This window comes from Salvelinus namaycush, unplaced genomic scaffold, assembly GCF_016432855.1.
Source record: "Salvelinus namaycush isolate Seneca unplaced genomic scaffold, SaNama_1.0 Scaffold3062, whole genome shotgun sequence".
NCBI classification, from domain to species: domain Eukaryota; kingdom Metazoa; phylum Chordata; class Actinopteri; order Salmoniformes; family Salmonidae; genus Salvelinus; species Salvelinus namaycush.
The window spans coordinates 1-18,471 of record NW_024059967.1 but is presented as its reverse complement, the minus strand read 5'-3'; the positions used below and the strand labels follow the sequence as shown (position 1 = coordinate 18,471).

The window sequence follows — 18,471 nt, the reverse complement described above, 5'->3', positions numbered from 1 at the left end:
GAGTTAGAGAAGCAGATTAAATGTTTTCAACACGAAATTCAAGAGCTTAAGAAAATTAAATGGAGACTACAGAGAGACATCGCCTAGAGGAACAAATTCAAGCTGTAAATGACCAAGGTCAACTTCAAGATGTCTACGCGGAAACTCAAGGCCTTCAAAGCTCTGTCCGACCAAAGATCCCGACATACAAAATGCATTGCAAAGAGAAGAGGCACAGAAAAATGAATAAAAAGACTCATCTCCATGTATGACCAATGGAAGATCCCGCAAAGCAAGATAGCAGCTAAAGTCAGATGTTAGAGCGCCAGCTGGCATTTCTGATCCACACATTGGAGAAAGGAAAAGGATGATGTCATGAGCGTCTATCTTGAAATTCGAGATCACATCACACCGTCAACTGAGTTAAGGCGTCTTGTTGACCCATGTGAGGCAGTTACAGCAGATTACCTTGATCCGACTACGCTTGCTCCATTTACGGACCTACGGTCTCACAAATGAATCACAAGCCCAGAGTTCAGTTCAGCAATCACTCCATGGCCTTAAGTTTGGCAGCCAAACGTGCAGACGCAGCAGCGGAGCTGCCAGGAAGTTGGGACAGGAAGTGTTGCTGGAGGAAAATAAACAAAAAGGAAACACTTAAAAAGAGCAGCAAAGGAAGGATCTTGAAGCTCAGAAATGTGAGTTGGAACGATTACAGACAGAGAGAGACGTAAGGGCAGCTCGGGCCAGGTTGGAGGCCTACAACCAGGAGGTAGAATAGGAAACTAGCTTTCAAACTGCCGACAACATTACTGAAGAACAACATACATCTCCAACTACTATCCAACAACCCTCCAACGCCCCAGCATCATCACCTCATGGGGATTTCTCTGGCTCAAGCCTTCCAAGATAGCATAGCCCTGACTTCCAATACCAGAGCCATTTGTATTCAATTATTTGAGTGGAAAGCTTCATTTGTGTCACTTATCGAAGAAGCATCTCATCAGCTGACAAGCTTTATTATCTTAAGAAGTCTGTGGGTGGCCCGGCTCGTAAGACCCTGGATGGTACTTTCTACAGAAATGGCCTACAAAGACGCGTGGAACAAACTCAACCATAGATATGGCCATTTGTTATACAGAGGGCATTTAGAGAAAGGCTTGAAAACATCAACTTCAGGACGCTGTAGGACTTTCAGGTTTTGGGATGCCTGTCAGGACGCTGTAGGACTTTCAGGTTTTGGGATACCTGTCAGGACGCTGTAGGACTTTCAGGTTTTGGGATGCCTGTCAGGACGCTGTAGGACTTTCAGGTTTTGGGATGCCTGTCAGGACGCTGTAGGACTTTCAGGTTTTGGGATGCCTGTCAGGACGCTGTAGGACTTTCAGGTTTTGGGATGCCTGTCAGGACGCTGTAGGACTTTCAGGTTTTGGGATGCCTGTCAGGACGCTGTAGGACTTTCAGGTTTTGGGATGCCTGTCAGGACGCTGTAGGACTTTCAGGTTTTGGGATGCCTGTCAGGACGCTGTAGGACTTTCAGGTTTTGGGATACCTGTCAGGACGCTGTAGGACTTTCAGGTTTTGGGATGCCTGTCAGGACGCTGTAGGACTTTCAGGTTTTGGGATGCCTGTCAGGACGCTGTAGGACTTTCAGGTTTTGGGATGCCTGTCAGGACGCTGTAGGACTTTCAGGTTTTGGGATGCCTGTCAGGACGCTGTAGGACTTTCAGGTTTTGGGATGCCTGTCAGGACGCTGTAGGACTTTCAGGTTTTGGGATGCCTGTCAGGACGCTGTAGGACTTTCAGGTTTTGGGATGCCTGTCAGGACGCTGTAGGACTTTCAGGTTTTGGGATGCCTGTCAGGACGCTGTAGGACTTTCAGGTTTTGGGATGCCTGTCAGGACGCTGTAGGACTTTCAGATTTTGGGAATGCCTGTCAGGATGCTGTACCTCATGTTAAAGGTCTTCAGATATTAAATGACTGAAGAGAATCAGAAGCTAGTTTTAAAAAAAAACTCCCTGACTGGGCAGTTTCTCACTAGAACAGACAAGTTACATAAACCTTGAACAGTCAAGAACTCCCCAGTTTCCAGGACTTTGCTACTTTTATGTTGATGGAAGCAGAGATCACCTGCAATCCTTTCTATGCTCTCCGTTCATCCAAATGTAGGGAGACCAAGAGGAACAAGTGTTCTCAGCACTCAAACATTCACAGATAGTGAGAAACAAAAGTCAGACAAAGGAAGTGCAAGGCTTTGGAAAGGTTACCAAAACCGAGCTACATCTTGTGTGGATACGAGTGGATACGGCCACTGTTCATATTTGAGACTGTGGTGGAAATTCTAACCAAAAGAAGAGAGAATGTAGATGTCTTCGAAACAGCAACTTTATTGTAAGATTTCCCAAAATGGAGCAATCAACAATCACTCAAACAGTTGAAAGCCCAACGAACAGAGTTGGCTCTCTGCTTTTATAGGAAGTACAACCTCTGTCTTCGTATAGCAGTTAGGTGGAAACAAGGGCGGAACATAATGTGTACAAGGCGATTGGTTAGTCTATGCAGATATAAGATAGGTCTCAACCGTATAACTGCGTTCGTCACAGTTCACACTATAATATACTCCTTCCTGCAAGTTTCCATACAGCTGACTTCCTGCAGTAAAACCATGGGATGTCTCACATGCTGCGGCCACACTCAAACGGCTCTTATCTGTACGCCAAGAGTTATGTGATAGTCAAGAAACAATGCCTTTTTTTGCGGCTTTTTCAAATCACACCTCATGTAGCCCATAGGCCTATATGTTTTAATAAGGGTAGTATCACACCTCATCTAGCCTAGCCCATAGTCCTATATGTTTTAATAAGGTTAGTATCACACCTCATGTAGCCTAGCCCATAGGCCTATATGTTTTAATAAGGTTAGTATCACACCTCATGTAGCCTAGCCCATAGTCCTATATGTTTTAATAAGGTTAGTATCACACCTCATGTAGCCTAGTCCTATATGTTTTAATAAGGTTAGTATCACACCTCATGTAGCCTAGCCCATAGTCCTATATGTTTTAATAAGGTTAGTATCACACCTCATGTAGCCTAGCCCATAGTCCTATATGTTTTGATAAGGGTTGTATCACACCTCATGTAGCCTAGCCCATAGGCCTATATGTTTTAATAAGGTTAGTATCACACCTCATGTAGCCTAGCCCATAGGCCTATATGTTTTAATAAGGTTAGTATCACACCTCATGTAGCCTAGCCCATAGTCCTATATGTTTTAATAAGGTTAGTATCACACCTCATGTAGCCTAGCCCATAGGCCTATATGTTTTGATAAGGGTTGTATCAAAACTAAAGTGGCCAAATAAATTACTAAAATGAAGCAGATTAATCCACTTTACAACCCTAACTGGCATACATAAGCAGCGTGTGAGTTTCAAGTTTGAGGAAGATAATTTTCACCATAAAAATGCTTCTTTATAATAAAAGCATTACCTGCATCATCACATTTTCACTTGTAGCCTGCGATTAAGATCCAATCAAGTGATGGAGAGCCACGTGAGTGAGGCTTTAGAGCAGCACTCGGGTAGAAGGGATTTATAGTTATTATATTTAGCCCAAGGGCCCAAGGGCCTGTTTTAGGTTGCATCACACAAAGGGGATGCTGGGAAACTAGAGTCAAGTTGATTAATGAATAACTCTAAATTAAGCATATAGGAGTACCTACAGTGCATTCAACAAGTATTCAGACCCCTTGACCTTTTCCACATTTTGTGACGTTACAGCCTTATTCTAAAATTAACACAATTGATTTCCCCCCCTCAATCTACACACCCCAGAACAACAAAGCAAAAACTGTTTTTTTAAATAATTTTTTGAAAATGTATAAAAAACAAAAAAATGGAAACATCACATTTACATACAGTTGAAGTCAGAAGTTTACATACACCTTAGCCAAATACATTTATACTCAGTTTTTCACAATTTCTGACATTTAATCCTAGTAAAAAATCCCTGTCTAAGGTCAGTTAGGATCACCACTTTATTTTAAGAATGTGAAATGTCAAAATAATAGTAGAGAGTCATTTATTTCAGCTTTTATTTCTTTCATCACAGTGGGTCAGAAGTTTACATATACTCAATTGATATTTGGTAGCATTGCCTTTAAATTGTTTAAATTGGGTCAAACGTTTCAGGTAGCCTTCCACAAGCTTCCCACAATAAGTTGGGTGAATTTTGTCCCATTCCTCCTGACAAAGCTGGTGTAACTGAGTCAGTTTTGTAGGCCTCCTTACTCGCACACAATTTTTCAGTTCTGCCTACAAAATTTTCTATAGGATTGAGGTCAGGGCTTTGTGATGGCCACTCCAATACCTTGACTTTGTTGTCCTTAAGCCATTTTGCCACAACTTTGGAAGTATGCTTGGGGTCATTGTCCATTTGGAAGACCCATTTGCGACCAAGTTTTAACTTCCTGACTGATGTCTTGATGTTGCTTCAATATATCCACATACTTTTCCTACCTCATGATGCCATCTATTTTGTGAAGTGCACCAGTCCATCGTGCAGCAAAGCACCCCCACAACATGATGCTGCCACCCCCATGCTTCACGGTTGGGATGGTGTTCTTCGGCTTGCAAGCATCCCCCTTTTTCCTCCAAACATAACGATGGTCATTATGGCCAAACAGTTCTATTTTTGTTTCATCAGATCAGAGGACATTTCTCCAAAAAGTACAATCTTTATCCCCGTGTGAAGTTGCAAACTGTAGTCTGGCTTTTTTTATGGCGGTATTGGAGCAGTGGCTTCTTCCTTGCTGAGTGGCCTTTCAGGTTATGTCGATATAGGACTCGTTTTACTGTGGATATAGATACTTTTGTATCCGTTTCCTCCAGCATCTTCACAAGGTCGTTTGCTGTTATTCTGGGATTGTTTTGCACTTTTCGCACCAAATTACGTTCATCTCTAGGAGACAGAACGCGTCTACTTCCTGAGCGGTATGACGGCTGCGTGGTCCCATGGTGTTTATACTTGCGTACTATTCTTTGTACAGATGAATGTTGTACCTTCAGGGGCTTGGAAATTGCTTCCAAGGATGAACCAGACTTGTGGAGGTCCACATTTTTTTTCTGAGGTCTTGGCTGATTTCTTTTGATTTCCCCATGATGTCAAGCAAAGAGGCACTGAGTATGAAGGTAGGCCTTGGAATACATCCACAGGTACACCTCCAATTGACTCAAATTATGTAAATTAGCCTATCAGAAGCTTCCAAAGCCATGATACAGTGAATTACAAGTGAAATAATCTGTCTGTAAACATGTGTTGGAAAAATGACTTGTGTCATGCACAAAGTAGATGTCCTAACTGACTTGCCAAAACTATAGTTTGTTTATGTATGGTTAAAAAACTCGTTTTAATGACTCCAACCTAAGTCAAATCAAATCAAATGTATTTATAAAGCCCTTCTTACATCAGCTGATATCTCAAAGTGCTGTACAGAAACCCAGCCTAAAACCCCAAACAGCAAGCAATGCAGGTGTAGAAGCAAGGTGGCTAGGAAAAACTCCCTAGAAAGGCCAAAACCTAGGAAGAAACCTAGAGAGGAACCAGGCTATGAGGGGTGGCCAGTTCTCTTCTGGCTGTGCCGGGTGGAGATTATAACAGAACATGGCCAAGATGTTCAAATGTTCATAAATGACCAGCATGGTCAAATAATAATAATCACAGTGGTTGTCGAGGGTGCAACAGGTCAGCACCTCAGGAGTAAATGTCAGTTGGCTTTTCATAGCCGATCATTGAGAGTATCTCTACCTGCTGTCTCTAGAGAGTTGAAAACAGCAGGTCTGGGACAGGTAGCACGTCCAGTGAACAGGTCAGGGTTCCATAGCCGCAGGCAGAACAGTTGAAACTGGAGCAGCAGCACGGCCAGGTGGACTGGGGACAGCAAGGAGTCATCATGCCAGATAGTCCTGAGGCATGGTTCTAGGGCTCAGGTCCCCCGAGAGAGAGAGAAAGAAAGAAAGAAAGAAAGAAAGAAAGAAAGAAAGAAAGAAAGAAAGAAAGAAAGAAAGAAAGAAAGGAGAGAATTAGAGAGAGCATACTTAAATTCACACAGGACACTGGAGAAATACTTCAGATATAACAGACTGACCCTAGCCCCCTGACACAAACTACTGCAGCATAAATACTGGTGGCTGAGACAGGAGGGGTCAGGAGACACTGTGGCCCCATCCGATGATACCCCCGGACAGGGCCAAACAGGCAGGATATAACCCCGTCCACTTTGCCAAAGCACAGCCCCCGCACCACTAGAGGGATATCTTCAACCACCAACTTACCATCCTGAGACAAGGCCGAGTATAGCCCACAAAGATCTCCGCCACGGCACAACCCAAGGGGGGGGGGGCGCCAACCCAGACAGGAAGACCACGTCAGTGACTCAACCCACTCAAGTGACGCACCCCTCCTAGGGATGGCAAGGAAGAGCACCAGTAAGCCAGTGACTCAGACCCTGTAATAGGGTTAGAGGCAGAGAATCCCAGTGGAGAGAAGGGAACCAGGCAGAGACGGCAAGGGCGGTTCGTTGCTCCAGAGCTTTCCGTTCACCTTCACACTCCTGGGCCAGACTACACTCAATCATAGGACCTACTGAAGAGATGAGTCTTCAATAAAGACTTAAAGGTTGAGACCGAGTCTGCGTCTCTCACATGGGTAGGCAGACCATTCCATTAAAATGGAGCTCTATAGGAGAAAGCCCTGCCTCCAGCTGTTTGCTTTGAAATTCTAGGGACAATTAGGAGGCCTGCGTCTTGTGACCGTAGCGTACGTGTAGGTATGTACGGCAGGATCAAATCGGAAAGATAGGTAGGAGCAAGCCCATGTAATGCTTTGTAGGTTAGCAGTAAAACCTTGAAATCAGCCCTTGCCTTAACAGGAAGCCAGTGTAGGGAGGCTAGCACTGGAGTAATATGATCCAATTTTTTGGTTCTAGTCAGGATTCTAGCAGCCGTATTTAGTACTAACTGAAGTTTATTTAGTGCTTTATCCAGGTAGCCGGAAAGTAGAGCATTGCAGTAGTCTAACCTAGAAGAAACAAAAGCATGGATACATTTTTCTGCATCAATTTTGGACAGAATATTTCTGATTTTTGCAATGTTACGCAGATGGAAAAAAGCTGTCCTTGAAACAATCTTGATATGTTCGTCAAAAGAGAGATCAGGGTCCAGAGTAACGCCGAGGTCCTTCACAGTTTTATTTGAGACGACTGTACAACCATCAAGATTAATTGTCAGATTCAACAGAAGATGTCTTTGTTTCTTGGGACCTAGAACAAGCATCTCTGTTTCGCCACTTCCTTATGTCTGAAACACAGGCTTCCAGCAAGGTCAATTTTGGGGCTTCACCATGTTTCATTGAAATGTACAGCTGTGTGTCATCCGCATAGCAGTGAAAGTTAACATTATGTTTACGAATAACATCCTCAAGAGGTAAAATATATAGTGAAAACAATAATGGTCCTAAAACGGAACCTTGAGGAACACCGAAATGTACAGTTGATTTGTCAGAGGACAAACCATCCACAGAGACAAACTGATATCTTTCCCGACAGATAAGATCTAAACCAGGCCAGAACTTGTCCGTGTAGACCAATTTGGGTTACCAATCTCTCCAAAAGAATGTGGTGATCGATGGTATCAAAAGCAGCACTAAGGTCTAGGAGCACGAGGACAAATGCAGAGCCTCGGTCTGACACCATTAAAACCTTCACAAGTGCAGTCTCAGTGCTATGATGGGGTCTAAAACCAGACTGAAGCATTTAGAATACATTGTTTGTCTTCAGGAAGGCAGTGAGTTGCTGTGCAACAGCTTTTTCTTCAATTTTTGAGAGGAATGGGAGATTCGATATAGGCCGATTAGTTTTTTATATTTTCTGGGTCAAGGTTTGGCTTTTTCAAGAGAGGCTTTATTACTGCCACTTTTAGTGAGTTTGGTACACATCCGGTGGATAGAGAGCCATTTATTATGTTCAACATAGGAGGGCCGAGCACAGGAAGCACCTCTTTCAGTAGTTTAGATGGAATAGGGTCCAGTAGGTTGAAGGTTTAGAGGCCATGATTATTTTCATCATTGTGTTAAGAGATATAGTACTAAAACACTTGAGTGTCTCCCTAAGTGTATGTAAACTTCTGACTTCAACTGTATAACTAACTATAGAGGATCTCTACTACACAACAGAACCAACTGAATGTCTAACTATAACTAACTATAGAGGATCTCTACTACACAACATAACCAACTGAATGTCTAACTATAACTAACTATAGAGGATCTCTACTACACAACATAACCAACTGAATGTCTAACTATAACTAACTATAGAGGATCTCTACTACACAACAGAACCAACTGAATGTCTAACTATAACTAACTATAGAGGATCTCTACTACACAACAGAACCAACTGAATGTCTAACTATAACTAACTATAGAGGATCTCTACTACACAACAGAACCAACTGAATGTCTAACTATAACTAACTATAGAGGATCTCTACTACACAACAGAACCAACTGTATAACTAACTATAGAGGATCTCTACTACACAACATAACCAGCTGAATGTCTAACTATAACTAACTATAGAGGATCTCTACTACACAACAGAACCAACTGAATGTCTAACTATAACTAACTATAGAGGATCTCTACTACACAACAGAACCAACTGTATAACTAACTATAGAGGATCTCTACTACACAACAGAACCAACTGAATGTCTAACTATAACTAACTATAGAGGATCTCTACTACACAACAGAACCAACTGAATGTCTAACTATAACTAACTATAGAGGATCTCTACTACACAACAGAACCAACTGAATGTCTAACTATAACTAACTATAGAGGATCTCTACTACACAACATAACCAGCTGAATGTCTAACTATAACTAACTATAGAGGATCTCTACTACACAACAGAACCAACTGAATGTCTAACTATAACTAACTATAGAGGATCTCTACTACACAACAGAACCAACTGAATGTCTAACTATAACTAACTATAGAGGATCTCTACTACACAACAGAACCAACTGAATGTCTAACTATAACTAACTATAGAGGATCTCTACTACACAACAGAACCAACTGAATGTCTAACTATAACTAACTATAGAGGATCTCTACTACACAACAGAACCAACTGAATGTCTAACTATAACTAACTATAGAGGATCTCTACTACACAACAGAACCAACTGAATGTCTAACTATAACTAACTATAGAGGATCTCTACTACACAACAGAACCAACTGTATAACTAACTATAGAGGATCTCTACTACACAACAGAACCAACTGAATGTCTAACTATAACTAACTATAGAGGATCTCTACTACACAACAGAACCAACTGAATGTCTAACTATAACTAACTATAGAGGATCTCTACTACACAACAGAACCAACTGAATGTCTAACTATAACTAACTATAGAGGATCTCTACTACACAACAGAACCAGCTGAATGTCTAACTATAACTAACTATAGAGGATCTCTACTACACAACAGAACCAACTGAATGTCTAACTATAACTAACTATAGAGGATCTCTACTATACAACATAACCAACTGAATGTCTAACTATAACTAACTATAGAGGATCTCTACTACACAACAGAACCAACTGAATGTCTAACTATAACTAACTATGGAGGATCTCTACTATACAACATAACCAACTGAATGTCTAACTATAACTAACTATAGAGGATCTCTACTACACAACAGAACCAACTGTATAACTAACTATAACTAACTATAGAGGATCTCTACTACACAACAGAACCAACTGAATGTCTAACTATAACTAACTATAGAGGATCTCTACTACACAACAGAACCAACTGAATGTCTAACTATAACTAACTATAGAGGATCTCTACTACACAACAGAACCAACTGAATGTCTAACTATAACTAACTATAGAGGATCTCTACTACACAACAGAACCAACTGAATGTCTAACTATAACTAACTATAGAGGATCTCTACTACACAACAGAACCAACTGAATGTCTAACTATAACTAACTATAGAGGATCTCTACTACACAACAGAACCAACTGAATGTCTAACTATAACTAACTATAGAGGATCTCTACTACACAACAGAACCAACTGAATGTCTAACTATAACTAACTATAGAGGATCTCTACTACACAACAGAACCAACTGAATGTCTAACTATAACTAACTATAGAGGATCTCTACTACACAACAGAACCAACTGAATGTCTAACTATAACTAACTATAGAGGATCTCTACTACACAACAGAACCAACTGAATGTCTAACTATAACTAACTATAGAGGATCTCTACTACACAACAGAACCAACTGAATGTCTAACTATAACTAACTATAGAGGATCTCTACTACACAACAGAACCAACTGAATGTCTAACTATAACTAACTATAGAGGATCTCTACTACACAACAGAACCAACTGAATGTCTAACTATAACTAACTATAGAGGATCTCTACTACACAACAGAACCAACTGAATGTCTAACTATAACTAACTATAGAGGATCTCTACTACACAACAGAACCAACTGAATGTCTAACTATAACTAACTATAGAGGATCTCTACTACACAACAGAACCAACTGAATGTCTAACTATAACTAACTATAGAGGATCTCTACTACACAACAGAACCAACTGAATGTCTAACTATAACTAACTATAGAGGATCTCTACTACACAACAGAACCAGCTGAATGTCTAACTATAACTAACTATAGAGGATCTCTACTACACAACAGAACCAACTGAATGTCTAACTATAACTAACTATAGAGGATCTCTACTACACAACAGAACCAGCTGAATGTCTAACTATAACTAACTATAGAGGATCTCTACTACACAACAGAACCAACTGAATGTCTAACTATAACTAACTATAGAGGATCTCTACTACACAACAGAACCAACTGAATGTCTAACTATAACTAACTATAGAGGATCTCTACTACACAACAGAACCAACTGAATGTCTAACTATAACTAACTATAGAGGATCTCTACTACACAACAGAACCAACTGAATGTCTAACTATAACTAACTATAGAGGATCTCTACTACACAACAGAACCAACTGTATAACTAACTATAGCTAACTATAGAGGATCTCTACTACACAACAGAACCAACTGAATGTCTAACTATAACTAACTATAGAGGATCTCTACTACACAACAGAACCAACTGAATGTCTAACTATAACTAACTATAGAGGATCTCTACTACACAACAGAACCAACTGAATGTCTAACTATAACTAACTATAGAGGATCTCTACTACACAACAGAACCAACTGAATGTCTAACTATAACTAACTATAGAGGATCTCTACTACACAACAGAACCAACTGTATAACTAACTATAACTAACTATAGAGGATCTCTACTACACAACAGAACCAACTGAATGTCTAACTATAACTAACTATAGAGGATCTCTACTACACAACAGAACCAACTGAATGTCTAACTATAACTAACTATAGAGGATCTCTACTACACAACAGAACCAACTGAATGTCTAACTATAACTAACTATAGAGGATCTCTACTACACAACAGAACCAGCTGAATGTCTAACTATAACTAACTATAGAGGATCTCTACTACACAACAGAACCAACTGTATAACTAACTATAGAGGATCTCTACTACACAACAGAACCATCTGTATAACTAACTATAACTAACTATAGAGGATCTCTACTACACAACAGAACCAGCTGAATGTCTAACTATAACTAACTATAGAGGATCTCTACTACACAACAGAACCAACTGAATGTCTAACTATAACTAACTATAGAGGATCTCTACTACACAACAGAACCAACTGAATGTCTAACTATAACTAACTATAGAGGATCTCTACTACACAACAGAACCAACTGAATGTCTAACTATAACTAACTATAGAGGATCTCTACTACACAACAGAACCAACTGTATAACTAACTATAGAGGATCTCTACTACACAACAGAACCATCTGTATAACTAACTATAACTAACTATAGAGGATCTCTACTACACAACAGAACCAGCTGAATGTCTAACTATAACTAACTATAGAGGATCTCTACTACACAACAGAACCAACTGAATGTCTAACTATAACTAACTATAGAGGATCTCTACTACACAACAGAACCAACTGAATGTCTAACTATAACTAACTATAGAGGATCTCTACTACACAACAGAACCAACTGAATGTCTAACTATAACTAACTATAGAGGATCTCTACTACACAACAGAACCAGCTGAATGTCTAACTATAACTAACTATAGAGGATCTCTACTACACAACAGAACCAACTGAATGTCTAACTATAACTAACTATAGAGGATCTCTACTACACAACAGAACCAACTGAATGTCTAACTATAACTAACTATAGAGGATCTCTACTACACAACAGAACCAACTGAATGTCTAACTATAACTAACTATAGAGGATCTCTACTACACAACAGAACCAACTGAATGTCTAACTATAACTAACTATAGAGGATCTCTACTACACAACAGAACCAACTGAATGTCTAACTATAACTAACTATAGAGGATCTCTACTACACAACAGAACCAACTGAATGTCTAACTATAACTAACTATAGAGGATCTCTACTACACAACATAACCAGCTGAATGTCTAACTATAACTAACTATAGAGGATCTCTACTACACAACAGAACCAACTGAATGTCTAACTATAACTAACTATAGAGGATCTCTACTACACAAGATTCCTATATTTCTATTTAATGTATTTTTAATCCCAGCCCCAATCCCCCCAGGAGGCCTTTTGGTAGCGCGTCATTGTAAATAAGAAAGCTTTCTTAACTGACTTGCTGAGTTAAATAAAGGTTAAATAAATAAATAACAACTCTCCGGTACCTGCCGCAAACTACTACAGCTGCAGCCAGACACAAGGACCTCTTCTGATTGGTTTCAGTAAATATCTCCGATTGGCTGAATATTGAGTCAGTTTCTACAACGTTTTACTCTGATTGGTTTAAAGTAAAATGAACTTTAACCTTCTTGGTTCAGCCTCGCAGTGATTTTTCAACAAGCATGGCGGCTATAGGAGTACATTTCGGATACACATGTGCCTGTGTAGCTATTTTTAAGGTATTGTGCTGCCTGTTGTAACGTTTTTAGTGGTGTGACTAGTCTCTTTTTTCAGTTATGAAGCGATCTATTTAGGAGGTCTGCAAAGATCCGGCTAAACCTGCTTCACAACGTTAGTTAGTTACCGGTAGCTAGCCGATGTTAGCATGGAGTGAATGAGTTGGCTACCGGTGTTAGCCATCTAGTAAAGCTAACGATAAAATAACTTGCTTGGCTTTTGAGATGTTCTTATCGGTCAAGCCAGGGTGGAAGGTTTTTGACAGTAGTATTGTGTTTTGTTCAGGATGGCCGAGCGGAGGTGGTCGCCAATGACGCCGGGGACCGAGTCACTCCTGCGGTGGTGGCTTACCGAGACACCGAACAGGTATCATACAACTAGCTAACATACCGGTTCATTTTAGTTACCTCAACTGGTTCATCTGCTAAATATTTGTATGGGACCAATACAATTTGGTGGGGATAGACAAAATAAAGAGTCGCGGAGGCGGGTTTGTCAGAGTCCTCGAAGGAAGGCGTCTATTGTAGGGGGATTTTATGCTCGGTCTGAACATTAACATGCAGCTCTTGCGGTATGGTTTTGCAAGCACAAGGACCTTGTCTTTAATATCAGCGATAAATAACAGGTTAAGTTGATACACACCTTGATAAGGTTAGTGCTCCTACACGGCCATATCTCCATGTTAGTGCGTGTTTCCAGAAACACATGGAAGACTACAGGCGACCACCTGTGCTAATTAGTTATCGAGCATGCGCAGAACACCTGTGTAAAATCCCTCAGTCTTTCGCCAGTGTGCAGGTTTCAGGTCTTCCTAGCGAAGACTTTCATTATAGTCACTCTGAACGCTGTTCCCGCTTTAAAGGTCCAATGCAGCCGTTTTGAGCTCAATATCAAATCATTTCTGGGTAACAATTAAGTACCTTACTGTGATTGTTTTCAGTTAAAATGGTTAATGCATAGCTTGACGTTAACCGTTTTACCTTTGTCCTATCCTCCATCTGTCATCTCACACTGTAACCCCTCCTTCACCTCCCTGTTCAATCCGTCTGTCCTATCCTCCATCTGCCTCCCTCTCATCGCTCTCTGTCTCTGCCCTGCAGATAGTAGGGATTGCGGCTAAGCAGGGTCGTGTCCGAAACGCAGCCAACACTGTGGTTAAAGTCAAACAGGTGCTGGGGAGGAGGTGAGTGTCTGTATTACAGTTGAAGTCAGAAGTTTACATACACTGTGGTTAGAGTCAAACAGGTGCTGGGGAGGAGGTGAGTGTCTGTATTACAGTTGAAGTCAGAAGTTTACATACACTGTGGTTAAAGTCAAACAGGTGCTGGGGAGGAGGTGAGTGTCTGTATTACAGTTGAAGTCAGAAGTTTACATACACTCAGGTTGGAGTCATTAAAACTAGTTTTTCAACCACTCCACAAATTTCTTGTTAACAAACTATAGTTTTGGCAAGTCGGTTAGGACATCTACTTTGTGCATGACACAAGTCATTTTTCCAGAGTATTTCACTTATAATTCACTGTATCACAATTCCAGTGGGTCAGAAGTTTACATACACTAAGTTGACTGTGCCTTTAAACAGCTTGGAAAATTCCATAAAATGATGTCATGGCATTAAAAGCTTCTGATAGGCGAATTGAAATCATTTGAGTCAATTGGAGGTGTACCTGTGGATGTATTTCAAGGCCTACCTTCAAACTCAGTGTCTCTTTGCTTGACATCATGGGAAAATCAAAAGAAATCAGCCAAGAAATCCACAAGTCTGGGAGCAATTTCCAAGCCCCTGAAGGTACCATGTTCATCTGTACAAACAATACTACGCAAGTATAAACACCATGGGATCACGCAGCAGTCATACCGCTCAGGAAGGAGACACGTTCTGTCTCCAAGAGATGAACGTAATTTGGTGCGAAAAGTGTAAATCAATCCCAGAACAACAGCAAAGGACCTTGTGAAGATGCTGGAGGCAACAGGTACAAAAGTATCTATATCCACAGTAAAACGAGTCCTATATCGACATAAGCTGAAAGGCCGCTCAGCAAGGAAGAAGCCACTACTCCAAAACCGCCGTAAAAAAGCCAGACTACGGTTTGCAACTGCACATGGGGACAAAGATCGTACTTTTTGGAGAAATGTCCTCAGGTCTGATGAAACAAAAATAGAACTGTTTGGCCATAATGACCATCGTTATGTTTGGAGGAAAAAGGGGGAGGCTTGCAAGCCGAAAAACACCATCCCAACCGTGAAGCACGGGGGTGGCAGCATCATGTTGTGGGGGTGCTTTGCTGCACGATGGACTGGTGCACTTCACAAACTAGATAGCATCATGAGGTAGGAAAATTATGTGGATATATTGAAGCGACATCTCAAGTCATCAGTCAGGAAGTTCAAGCTTGGTCGCAAATGGGTCTTCCAAATGGACAATGACCCCAAGCATACTTCCAAAGTTGTGGCAAAATGGCTTAAGGATAACAAAGTCATGGTATTGGAGTGGCCGTCACAAAGCCCTGACCTCAATCCTATAGAAAATGTTTGGGCAGAACTGAAAAAGCGTGTGCGAGCAAGGAGGCCTACAAACCTGACTCAGTTACACCAGCTCTGTCTGGAGGAATGGGCCAAAATTCACCCAACTTATTGTGGGAAGCTTGTGGAAGGCTACCTGAAACGTTTGACCCAAGTTAAACAATTTAAGGGCAATGCTACCAAATACTAATTGAGTGTATGTAAACTTCTGACCCACTGGGAATGTGATGAAATAAAAGCTGAAATAAATCATTCTCTCTACTATTATTCTGACATTTCACATTCTTAAAATAAAGTGGTGATCCTAACTGACCTAAGACGGGGAATATTTACTAGGATTAAATGTCAGGAATTGTGAAAAACTGAGTTTTAATGTATTTGGCAAAGGTGGACGTTAGCTTCTGACTTCAACTGTACGTTCCCAATGTTCTAGAGAATGAACTCGCCTCACGTTGTTGCTTCTCCCCATTTTTCCTCTTCCTGTCGGCAGCTTTGAGGATCCTGAGGTGCAGACGCATAAAGCTGAGAGTAAATGTCCTGTGAGTATACAACCCTCTACCTCCTATTAGACATTAGTGTCAGACTACCTAACACTGCATTGTCAGACTACCTAACACTGCATTGTCAGACTACCTAACACTGCATTGTCAGACTACCTAACACTGCATTGTCAGACTACCTAACACTGCATTGTCAGACTACCTAACACTGCATTGTCAGACTACCTAACACTGCATTGTCAGACTACCTAACACTGTTATCAGTGATTAACATGTCTCTATTAGACTACCCAACACTACGTTATCAGACTACCTAACACTACGTTATCAGTGATTAACATGTCTCTATCAGACTACCCAACACTGCGTTGTCAGACTACCCGACACTGCGTTGTCAGACTACCCGACACTGCGTTGTCAGACTACCCGACACTGCGTTGTCAGACTACCCGACACTGCGTTGTCAGACTACCCGACACTGCGTTGTCAGACTACCCGACACTGCGTTGTCAGACTACCCGACACTGCGTTGTCAGACTACCCGACACTGCGTTGTCAGACTACCCGACACTGCGTTGTCAGACTACCCGACACTGCGTTGTCAGACTACCCGACACTGCGTTGTCAGTGATATTGTATAATAGAGAATCTGATGTGTTTCAGTTGGTCAACAAGGGAGAGAAGCCGATGTATGAGATGACTGGAGAGACGACCAGACATGTGGCTCCACAAGATGTCGCCAAACTCATCCTACACAAGATGAAAGGTTCGAACACACTGTCCCAGTGGGGGGCCCTAACGCTGTGCACTAGTGGAGATCCCAGACCCCCCCCCCGACGCTCTGCGCTAGTGGAGATCCCAGATCCCCCCCTGACGCTGTGCACTAGTGGAGATCCCAGACCCCCCCCCCCTGACGCTGTGCACTAGTGGAGATCCCAGACCCCCCCCTGACGCTGTGCACTAGTGGAGATCCCAGATCCCCCCTGACGCTGTGCACTAGTGGAGATCCCAGACCCCCCCCCGACGCTCTGCGCTAGTGGAGATCCCAGATCCCCCCCCCCCCCCCCCCCGACGCTGTGCACTAGTGGAGATCCCAGACCCCCCCCCCCTGACGCTGTGCACTAGTGGAGATCCCAGACCCCCCCCTGACGCTGTGCACTAGTGGAGATCCCAGATGATTGAATGGGTCTAAGCAATATGGCGGCCTATCAGGGAGCAAGTTAAAACTATTGTCAAACTCCTTCCACCTGTGAAAACACGTCAGCTGTCCTGCGGGTAGGGAGTACTACCAGAGGTCCACTTGGGACTGGGCCACCCTCTCATCTGTTGTTGTTTCCATAGAGACGGCCCAGTCGGCCTTGGGCGCTGATGTCACAGAGGCTGTCATCACTGTCCCCTTTGAGTTCGCACATGCTCAGAAGGCGGCGTTGAGGGCGGCAGCGGAGGCGGCAGGGTTCCGTGTGTTGAGGCTGATCCACGAGCCGGCTGCTGCTCTACTGGCGTACGGCATCGGACAGGACTGCCCCTCTGGGAAGAGGTACGCTATGAACTACAGGTCCACCCCATTTTATTGGAGGAACCAAAAAGACAATACCGAATTAATCGGCCGGTTTTTTATTTTTATTTTTTATGTATGTTTGTAATAATGACAATTACAACAATACTGAATGAACACTTATTTTAACTTTAATACATCTATTTAAGTCTCATAAATAATGAAATATGTTCAATTTGGTTTAAATAATGCAAAAACACAGTGTTGGAGAAGAAAGTAAAAGTGCAATATGTGCCATGTCAGAAAGCTAACGTTTCAGTTCCTTGCTCAGAACATGAGAACATATGAAAGCTGGTCAATATTCCCAGTTCAGAAGTTTTAGGTCGTAGTTATTATAGGAATTATGACGCGTTGACTATTTCTCTCTACCTTTGTATTTCATAAACCTTTTGACTATTGGATGTTCTTATAGGCACTAGTATTGCCACCTAATCTGGGGAGTTGATAGGCTTGAAGTCATCAACAGCGCTGTGCTTCAAGCATTGCTAAGAGCTGCTGGCAAAACGCAGGAAAGGACTGTTTGAATGAATGCTTACGAGCCTGCTGCTGCCTACCATCGCTCAGTCAGACTGCTCTATCAAATATCAAATCATAGACTTAATTATAATAAACACACAGAAATACTTAATTATAATAAACACACAGAAATACGAGCCTCAGGTTACTATATGGTCA

The 18,471-nt window shown here is 41.7% G+C and overlaps 1 protein-coding gene across 1 annotated transcript; it reads left to right on the top strand.

The window, feature by feature from the left end:
• Positions 1-13,125: 13,125 nt before the first annotated feature.
• On the top strand, positions 13,126-17,796 carry LOC120039887 (heat shock 70 kDa protein 14-like; the record flags this gene model as incomplete). Its single annotated transcript, XM_038985224.1, has 6 exons — positions 13,126-13,220; positions 13,504-13,584; positions 14,319-14,401; positions 16,232-16,280; positions 16,905-17,007; positions 17,583-17,796. Coding segments are annotated over exons 1-6 (587 nt in total), but the record flags the coding sequence as incomplete, so codon positions are not given.
• Positions 17,797-18,471: the final 675 nt, after the last annotated feature.